General features: G+C 40.2%; 1 protein-coding gene across 2 annotated transcripts; it reads right to left on the reverse strand.

Moving 5' to 3' along the window:
• Window positions 1-1,105: 1,105 nt before the first annotated feature.
• On the reverse strand, window positions 1,106-10,427 carry ppp1r7 (protein phosphatase 1, regulatory (inhibitor) subunit 7). 2 transcript variants are annotated; one of them, XM_041264429.1, is made up of 10 exons: window positions 10,335-10,427; window positions 9,651-9,740; window positions 7,821-7,873; window positions 6,301-6,366; window positions 6,039-6,169; window positions 4,619-4,781; window positions 3,056-3,172; window positions 2,856-2,960; window positions 2,188-2,274; window positions 1,106-2,012 (listed from the first exon to the last, which is right to left on the reverse strand). In XM_041264429.1, the coding sequence occupies exons 1-10, from the start codon at window positions 10,366-10,368 to the stop codon at window positions 1,836-1,838; spliced, it is 1,023 nt and encodes a 340-aa protein (XP_041120363.1). In that variant the 5' UTR covers window positions 10,369-10,427; the 3' UTR covers window positions 1,106-1,835. The 2 variants fall into 2 exon arrangements, with proteins under 2 accessions (XP_041120363.1, XP_041120364.1); XM_041264430.1 differs by lacking the exons at window positions 9,651-9,740; window positions 10,335-10,427 and adding an exon at window positions 8,180-8,306.
• Between the last annotated feature and the right edge of the window lie 95 nt (window positions 10,428-10,522).

Genomic DNA, 10,522 nt, shown 5'->3' on the forward strand with positions numbered 1-10,522 from the left:
GGGGGGGGGGGGGGGGGGACATATCCAAGAAGGTAAATCATTTTATTTTTAAATGTGATACTTGACAGTTGCTGAGAGTAAGATGTCCATCATGGTACCTACAGTGCAGTGGTCCCAACAACCGACACCCTATAATTGTTTATACTCATCTGTCTGAAGGCTTTGTTGCTACTGTTACTTTCATCCACTGAACTTTCAAAAACACATATTTCGTTAACCATCAGTCCAAAACAAAAACAAACAAAAATACATTTAGTGACAAAAAATGTTGCTCGCAAGTCCTGACCCATGCAGTGTATCCTAAAATTGGCAGGCGCAAACATGATCAATCACAGCGCCCTGTCTTGTCAGAACATGTACAAGCTGTTTGCAGTTCTGGAGGATATTGGATCAGTTCCAACTGCTCTGTACTTAAAGAATTGGAGAACCTTGATCTTTCCAACCAGTAAGAGGAAGCTGGCTTGGTTGTGGGATCAGGGGACGCCCACTGAACCTTCACTTCTCCTGAGCTGTGTGGGGAATTGCTGCAGTGAATGGGAAAATTGGACAGTCTAAATTGGGCAGAAAAAATCAGGGGGAAAATTGGGCCCTCAAAATGTATTAATTTTTTTACCTACACTTTACCTCCAAATACAAGTCAATCAGTCAAACTAAATCGATAAGGACTTCATTAGTGTTACTTCTGGGGAAAAAACCAAACAAACAAAAAAAAAAAAAAAACATTGAATCTTTAAAACATAGTTACCCAAAAATTGGAGTTCAAGAAGGAAAGATAAAAATGTGTAGGCGTTATTAAATTCCCTTGTTTGTAAGTCTTATTTTTACTGCTTGATATTTTTAAAATGATCAGCGCCCGTCATGTAAACAATCAAGACTACACTAACCCACGCTGAATAGTTTAGTTTCCCCTATATTTCTTCCAATACATAATAATTTAAAAAGGGCAAGACGAACCAGAAGACTTTTGTATAAGCCCTGCTCAATCCATTGTAGATTTGGCAAGAATTTGCTTAGATTGCTGATCAAGTTAGAAACATGCCTCTATAAGAACTGTTTCAACAATCAAACACTATACAGAAAGATAACACAAAGACTAATTCAGTACTATAGTTTCAGTGTCTTTTACTGTACTGAAAATGCCAGATGGTTCACATGGGTATACATAAGACAGCTGTGATGCATGGAAGTAACTTTCCTGGACTTACTCGTAGTAGTTTATCTTTCCTTCCCAACAGGTGTTTACAGTGCATACAGTTTGTCCTTGTGTATTTTCTTCAAACACATTTGTTCACTACAATCAATTCCTGCTTTATGTGGTCTGTTTCCTAAGTGTTGCTTTTAAATTAAACTCTGTTTGCCGTATATGTATACAATTTTCAAGGCTAGCAATAGCTGAGAATTCTTTCATTGCAAATTGTTTATTTTATTTATTTTTAAAATGCCAATTCACTTGTCCCTATCCAGACGGACAGAAAAAAGAAACAGTATCAAGTGACATATCTTTTTTATGAACCAGCTCACCATGTGCAGTACGAGTCTGTGGACATCAATCTCTGGACTGCTGGGAATGAAAATACTCACAACCTCATCAAGAACCAGAGCGCTAGACATGTGTCTTTCTTACACTGGGTTTGATTATAATGTATTAATGGTTTAATAAATAATATTAAAAACAGCAGACACAGCAAAGTAAGAGACACTCGTAAGCTCATTCCACGGACTGGTCGGTGTGCTTTGTGTTTAAAGGTCTTGGTTCAGGCTGAACCGCAGGGTGCGCGTGCAGACACTGGATATTCAGTCCCAGGGAGGAGAGAAGGGCAGGGGGGCCTGGCAGGTCAGAAGCGGATGAAGGTGGCATCAATCTGTCGCACGGTGGGCAGGGCTAGCATGATTTTGCGCCGGTACTGGGGGTCTTTCTGTAGGGGGTTCCTTTCCAGGTACACCGTCTCCAGGGAATGAGCATTCTTCAGCTCGTCCAGGTCCCCCCAGTTTTCTATCTGGTTGTCGTTCATCTACCAGGAAAAGACAATGACTCAGTGACTTACTACTGTATCTGGCAAAATACTGCCCTCTACCAAATAGTTTTTCCTGGCAGTATTCCTGTGATTTGTAGATCATTTTTCATTGCTGGGGTCAGCCTGCTCCACAGTTTACCCCTTCAATGCACCCCAAGGTCCACCTACTTACCCAGAACTCCTGAAGCTCTGTTAGATGACTGATATTTTCAATTTTCTTTATTCTGTTTGCAGCAATATCCAATGTGGTCAGTTTTCTCTAACATAGAATCAAAAAGAAGGCAGTCACCACTTATCTTTCTGTTAAAAGATATGTAACAGCATACTGACATCCTGGACGATGTTAGTCTATGGTGTGACATACATGGGCAGGTGCTCACAATCGTATTAGAACAAATGTCCATGACAAGTTAGATAAAAAAAAAGTACATCTTTTGAGACCCTCAATAATTTGAGGTAAAGAACTGTGTGACATACTGTCCTATTCATAAGTACAAATGTGACCGAACGTACATTCGCAACTAAACTAAATAACGTTCACGCTTATTACAATGATAATCACAATACTGCACAAATGACAAGGCCAAAGGTTGCAAGCAGTTAACCAATACAACAGGGTTACGCTTATGGAAAAGCACAAACGTAAAGTATCATAAAATTAAGAAACCCAGTTTCTAATCCTCCATTTTCCTCATCCCTTCAATAAGCATTTTAATTTAACTTTTGCCAATTAATGTCCATGCCAAGTTTCATCATAATTGTGCCTCCACAATGTTGCTGGCACTGGAAATGCATATAACATTAATATTGTATGTACCCACACCTTGGCCCCAGACTCACATTGTTTTCCAGCCCCTCAATGACCTCAATCCCATTGTGGCTGAGGTACAGCTCACGCAGGTTCATCAAGCACTGCAGACCCTCTATCCTGGTGATGCGGTTACTCTGCAATGAAAGAGCAAACCTGAGCAACAAATCCCAGACCTAATCTCAATCATCAACATACTTCTGAAAGCAGTTCTGAGGTGGTGGCTCAGTACCTGTATACTGAGGACCGTCAGGTTGGTGAGTCCATCGAGATTCTGTAACTTTGTGATCTTGTTCGTCCCCAGAAACAAACTGTCCAGGTGTGACAAGTTGTCAATGTTCTCTATGACCTGAAAGCAAGAACACCACTTCAGAATATTGGTTGCATCTTTCACTTCCTTCACAAAGCAGCACCTGCTCTTATTACCTTCTGGTGTAGCTGAAGCATATATATATATGGGCTTTTCCACAATCTCACCCTTATTCTTGACTGATTCTGAACCCAGTTGTCCTGAAAATTATCTAATCAGGTGGGATTATATTGTAGGGAACACAAGAAGTTAATGGGGGTAGAAAACAAAACTGAAAAGTCTGGACAACAAAATGGTCACATTGGTCATTTTTTTAAAGCCTTGTAGAACATCACAGAAACACACATAATGCAATACTGAAAATGGAAAAAAACAATATAAAAATTTGAACAAAAGTGTTTCCTCGTGTAAGCTGGGCTTATAATGCTTAACTTTATTCAAAATCATACGCAAGTAACTAAGACATCAGAAGTGCTGGCATTCAAAGTAGAGGTGGCACCAAATAGTAGAACATCACAGGACGTAATTTGAATTGTTGTCACTGTTTGAACTGGAATGGGAAGTTTGTGGAATTACGATGTGTGCAGTTCTGATGGACGGAAGTGCACTTGCAATTGACATTGTGACAGAAAGACAATGATTCTTGGTGGTAAATCTCCCTCTCAACCTGCGAGGGTGCTAAGTAACGGGAACAGAATACTCTGACTATGTAAACTGACACTTCATTAAAAGGGTTAAAAGGAAGTCGGTCATGTAGAAAAGAGATGGAGCTTCAGTACACTAACTCACTGACTCGGAGGGCAAATGATGTGGCAGCTGCAGATTGTAAAAAGCAGCTGCAATCGTTTAAACCAAGGTGATGGTATAAAAAGGGGGCGAGGCAATGTATCTGTTCCTTCGTTCGTGGTTATTAATAAGTGAACTGGAAGGACCTGTATTTGTGTGGTGAATAATCGTGAGCGTTTGTTTTGTTCTGTCTATTGTTGTTTGTAATCACTAGACGACTAACACATTCTGGAGCTGTCACCAAAGGCCTGCACAAACCCGGGACAGCACTTCACTTGTATCACTGTAAACTGTTTTTGTACCACAATCATTAATTCACACACTAAACTGACTTGTGTATGTGTTTTGTGTTTAATATGGGGATAACGAGACTATTATTTCGGGACCAGCTCAGGGATTATAAATGTAAGCGATACACGCCGCTGTATTACTTACCAGCATTATAATTTACTGTTTGTTTCGCCGTCAGGCACTGGACATAAAATAAAAAAACAAATCTTTGCACCTGGATTACAACTGTCTGTCTTATTTGATCACCTGCATCTGCACACTACTAACCACTTTGTCACAACATTCACAAAGAGCACCATCATAATCATATACACGACTCTCTCTATACACGTTTTGTGAAGTTTGAAATACGGACTCTGTTAAACCAGAAGGCATTGTACCCCTGTTTCATAGAGCAGAGCTCCTCACCCTGATTCTGTTGGAGCCCAGCTCAAGCATCTCCAGCTGCTGCTGGTGTCCCAGGTTCTCAATCTTGCAGATCTTGTTGTTCATGAGGAACAGCTTCCGCAGTTTAGTCAGGCGCTCCAGCCCCTCCATCCTGCGCAGGATGTTAAAGGAGATGTCCAGGATCCTGCAACAGCAATGGTCACACAGTAATGCATTATCTATAGAAGTGTATGTGAAGGGGCTCTGCGTGGAGTGCAGGCTGCACCCTATGGACTGGAGGTTACCGAAAAATAATTGGATATTCTAAATTGGGAGAAAATCAAAAAATAACTGGCGACTACTAAATTAAAAAAAAAAAAGTCTCTCATGTCAGTAAAGAAGTAATCAGCAAGTAATTTTCTTTCTTATTTGCTTCCAAAAGCTTTATGGTCTTTATGTTGGTAGATTACTCAGTTTTAAAGACTTCATTATCACTTTGAATACAGTGAAACCTGTTCATCTTCCCACCACACTGTAGATTCAATCTCTGGGCAGCAGGCACTTGGATCCCATCTGACATTTATATTTCAACTGGGAAGCTAATTTGACAAGGAATCTACAGTGCGGTGACAAGTTAAATAGACTTCAGAGTTAGTCAAACTAAATCTAAAACAACAACAACAGAAAAATCATAAAGCGCTTGCAAAGAACGTTTTTTTCAGAAAGGAAATGTGGGTTATTAAACTGGAAGTAGTGTTGGACAAAAGTTGCAGGAGGCATTTTGGAATCAACTTTGCCTTCACTCAAATGACAGAATGACTAGGCTAACTGTTCAATTGTTCAATTACGCTGTGTTGCTAAGCAGATGCAATGCTTGACCTAAAGAAGTAATTCTCAGAAATGAACTATTACATTTTTGGTTTAAGCATTTGTTTTCAATACTGGCTATAATAAACAATGTGTCGTGTTTTTTGCACTCTCTCTTTTGGGGCTCATCGGTTATTCATTATTCCTCTTTTGTAGAATAAACACATAAACTCCATGAATGTTTCAAAAGAAATACACCTGTTAACGTTACAAAGTGAAAATAAACATCAGGTATTTAATTCAATGCCTTAAGTACAGTCAGGTTGTTTCTTTATCTTTAAGTTAGTGCCCAATTATTTCCACCCCTGATTTTCTCCCCAATTTAGAATGTCAAATTATTTCTCCCCCTCACTGCATCAAATCCCCACACAGCTCAGGAGATCTGAAGGTTCAGTGGACGTCCTCCGATCGACCAAGCCAGCGTCCTCTTTTTTACACTCAGTAAATGGAGAACAGATGTGAGTGAGCTCCCTAACCCTCCAATGCGACGTTCTCTTTGGACGCTAAGCCAGGACGCAAACCTGCCCTGCACACCACGCCGACTTGCATTTTATTTGGAGTATTGTGCCTAGCATCTCCGCAGCTGGCTACTCACTCGAGTTCTGTGAGGGCCTGGAGGTTCTCAATCTTCTTGATCTGGTTGTCATAGAGGTCTAGCTCATTCAGACAGCCCAGCTCCTCCAGGTTCTCAATCTGTTTGATCAGGTTCTGACGCAGGCTCAGTATCTAGTGAGAGAGAACACCATTAAATCAGGGAAGCCTGTTCAATAAACAAAGGACAGTAGTTACTGGAATCACTGCTGCAGTGTGCAGTGGGAAAGCCACCATGGGTACTAAACGCTACAAATTAAACTAACCTTTGCCTTCTGGAGCACCTCAAGGCCCTCTATTTTCCCGATTCGACAGTGAATCAAATCCACATCCTAAAAAACAGAGAATAACACAGTCAGACTCGGTACACTGTTTAAGCACTGCATCAAGCATGCAGCACCTGACCTTGTTGCAGGGTGCAATCACAGACTTTTATGCTGCAAGCATCCTGGCACTTGTACACTGATGTATTGTGACAGAAATATAATGAACCTTGGTTGTAAATCTCCCTCCCGACCTGTGAGGGCGCTAAGCAAGGGCAGAGTTCTTTGGACGGGCTGACTTGACAGTTCGTTCCCCGGGTCAGGAAGTCGGTCAGTCTGGAAAAAGGCAAGACTGTTGCAAGAACGTATTGTCCTGGAACGGAAACAAGGTAGCAGCCGCAGATTGTAAAGGCAGCTGCATTCGTTTACCAAGGGGTCATGCGTGACAGCATATAAGGGGGGCAGAGAATTGTAATCAGTTCCTTTGCTTGGTTTGTGAACTTGAAGGACTGTGACAGACGCAGTAACCACTGCTGAAATAAACCTGTGTTTTAAGAATATTCATGAGTGTTTTGTTTGTTTGTGTCTGTTAGTAATTGCCTAAGTTTATAAACCACCAGACAGCTAACACATATCCAGAGCTGTTGCCTTGGGCCAGCACAAAGCCGAATCAGCACTTTCACTTGTATCACTGTATTGCACCACAATCACTAATTCACACACTAAACGGACATGTGTTTTGTGTTTAATGTGGGGCTACAATAACGGGACTTAGTTCAGGACTAATTTAGGGATTATAAATCTAAGTAATACACACCGCTGTACTACTTAACAGCGTTATTATTTACTGTTTATTTCTCCATCCGGCACTGGAAAAAAGGAATAAAATAAAACAACCTTTTTGCACCTGGATTACAATTGTATGTCCTTTGATCACCTGCACCTGCAGACTATTAACCACTCTGCCACGTGTATGTATGGAAAGAGTACTGGCCATGTTGCCCTTGATGTATATGTAATGTGTCTGTCCGTTTTAGTGCCAATAAGCCTCAAAATGAAAATGAAAGAGAACCCTGACATCACTAAAATTGCTACAAAATAAATATTGTAGTCGTATGTAGTGACTCTACAGGCACAGCTCTGATCTTGTTAGTCACTGAAATCTTGCGAGATGTTTTCAGCAATTCAGTGACAGTGGAAGGTTTCAAATGAATTTCCTGTAGACACTGAAACAAGTCTGCTGCAGAAGACTGTTCTATCTAAAAGTAACACACAATAGCCTAGAACTGTTGACTGAATATAAAACTAACTGGAAAACATTATTTACCTAAGTCAAGTTCAAGTTTTGGGAATAGATTGCATCACATCTTAATCATCATTATTATAAACATGCACTTAATACGTTGACTGTAATCGATTAGTACTCAGAAAAGTAAAGGGTTATTTAATTGTAATGTGTTCCATTACTCCTGCAATGAAAAGGCCATGAGATGCGTTGCAGGAATTGTTACACACACACTCACCTCTGCTTCGGGGTCAAGAATTATAGTTTCCATGTCAACAGGTGACTCTTTCGCTAAAGGTAAAAAAAAACAAAAAAAACAGAGGTTAATAAACTCAATGTTCAAACATTTTATTTGGTATTCAATAAACATGCAGCCACCTAGCTACTGTATCGAGAGGAAAACCATTGGTTAACCCCAAAATCAGACAGACAGACATGCACAGCTGTTTAAAAGTAACCAATCCCAACACAAAGCAATTAGACTTTGCTGCCTGGGGCTCGATTTGAACTAGCATACCTGGATGACAATGCTAGGCTACTGAGCCTTCAATAGTATTAATAAAGGGACTCCACAAAAAAAAACAACTGTCACCTTACCCTGGGCGGCATGGTAAAAGATCTTAGGCGAGAAAACCACACAGCAGCGAGCCAATGCTTTTAAACTGGTCATTATTTTTCTCTTCAGATTTCTGTTGCTCTGATGAAGAATCTTTGCTGCAGCTAAGCAAGCTTGTGATTCAGAGAGAAGGGAGCTGGTCAGTGCTGGCGTCGTCTGTCGGGGGGGGGGGGCTGGGCCTTCAAACCCCAATGTCGAGCAACGTGAACAATGCTTTGATTGTTTTTTCTCCCCGTGAGCAGCAGCATTATAAAAGCTCTGACTTACACACAACTGCCACTAACCAATGGTCATTCATAGGCTGTATATATTGAGAAATAGAAAAAAGGCTTTCCTTTGTTTCTCATGTAATGTTACGGTTACACTTGTGAAAAATGCATTTCTGGTGTCTAGTCTATAAAGGTGGTCATATCAGTCAGCAAGCTGTTTGAATTGTTGTTGTACATTGAAAACTTTCAGAAAGACTTCTTGTTGAAACTTTTGGCATTCGATTTAAGATTATTTTAGTATTTCTAATTCCTCAATTACCACTTTTTCCTAATCCTTCTGGAAAGGAAAGGTGAAAATCTGTTCTCCAGAAAGTCTATTAGCCCTGCTACCAGTGAAATAGATCTGCTGTTTTGCCATTGTGACAATGAGATTTGTAACAGGGTGATGCAGTTTTTTATATATTACATAATTAGAAATACCATTTCATATCAAATCAATCTAGTCGTGAGAGCAGCGTATACACGAAAACATTTGATAAATATAAGCTGTGGAATCTTGCAATGGTGACTGACAAAACTGGCACATCACAGTACTATACAGCATAGTAGCAGCAGTCAACTAGTCCAAGAGAAAAGCGACAGTCCACCTCAAAGTGGTACTCGACTACTGAAGCATGCAGTTTCTGACAGACAGAAGTGCAGTGGCAGTTGTAACCCATTAACATGTAATTGACATTTTAGAACATTAATTAAGATTCTTAAAAAAAAAAAAATCCAAGCCGTTTTAAAACATAGTTCACAAAGCAAAATGGCCAGATATTAACCAGATTAATGTATCATCTTTATTGAGTTTAAAACATTATTTAGTTTAAAACATTGTTACCACCACACACGGCAGTGAATACTTTTCCAGGAAATTCACTGCACACTGTCTTGTGATATTGGACGTTGTCCTAAAATCGCATCTAATCCGTCATAATAGAGGAATGTTTTGAGACCTTTTCCGCTTTTGTTATTGTGGTCCTTGACTCCCTACATTGGAGCGCATTCCTACTCAAGTGTACTCGGGCGTGTACTCGAGTAGGCTTGACTATGGAGACGAGGTATAAGGTATAAATAGTATGTATGTAGCAAGCCTATACTGGAAGTTTCAGTAATCAGACGGTTTTATTTTGTTTCTATGTGCTTCTTCATATGCCTCCCTAAACTCCATAATATTCTGCATTTAAAAAAAGGAACTCACCTCCGTTACCCTGTTGTGCGGGGTCAGACTCGTTCAGTCCCTTCTTCCCCTCGTCATCCCCAGACTCCTCCGACTCGACTCGCCTGTCAACTAAACACACAACAGCTAAGCACAGAGACCCACACACCCGTCAACACAGGCTACTCAAGATAGAAGAGTTTCTAAAATAGTATTGGAATTACTGTACTGGTAAAACAATTAACAGTACGGACTGATGTCTGATTCCACATTATTTATCTCAACAGTGTGTTCCCTGCAGCAAAGAAACCGCACAACGCTCTGGAGAAAACTGCGTCCCGTCCGAAAAAAAAAAAAAATGTAATACATTTAAAAAAAAAAAAAAAAAAAGCAACAACATAATAATCGTACCGCTCCACTAATTAAGGCAGCGATGGAGGTTAAACTCAAGTATAATATTAACCCTGGTTACTAGCACTGTGAAGATTTGGATTTCCTACTTAGCCCACAGAACAAATAAACTGAATCAATATTGTATTGATCACACATACATCAACAAGGAATGGTAACACAATCACGGATTATGACGGTCCACCTAGGATGTTTTTAACCTTCAAACCTATACTGACATTTTTGAGATTTACTCACGCCAATTAGCATATATATCACAATAATCATCTTTATAGAAGAGACATTATTGGTCATTTCTCATTTGTTTCTCCTCACCCTCCATATCTTGCGCTTCTCCTGCAGACGCCATTCTTCTTTTGGTTCCTCCCTCTGAAACTGCTTAAGTCAGAGCGGCTACAACCAATCCAGAAAACGCGGGTCAGGAATCGCTTCAGGCGAGTGTGTTGTTAGGCATCCTGGGAAGTGTAGTTTTTCAAACGAGCAACTTATACCCATTTTCTGTA

The sequence above is a fragment of the Polyodon spathula genome, chromosome 11 (assembly GCF_017654505.1).
Source record: "Polyodon spathula isolate WHYD16114869_AA chromosome 11, ASM1765450v1, whole genome shotgun sequence".
NCBI lineage: Eukaryota > Metazoa > Chordata > Actinopteri > Acipenseriformes > Polyodontidae > Polyodon > Polyodon spathula.

What these genes read in the sequence shown, in the direction of transcription:
- ppp1r7 (XM_041264429.1), bottom strand. Translation starts at nt 10,368, where the DNA reads ATGGCGTCTGCAGGAGAAGCGCAAGATATGGAGG. An exon ending in TGACGGTCCTCAGTATACAG is followed by an intron (nt 2,961 to 3,055) that starts GTACTGAGCCAC and finishes CTTTCATTGCAG; the next exon opens with AGTAACCGCATCACCAGGAT. An exon ending in CAGAGCTTCAGGAGTTCTGG is followed by an intron (nt 2,013 to 2,187) that starts GTAAGTAGGTGG and finishes TTTTCCTGGTAG; the next exon opens with ATGAACGACAACCAGATAGA.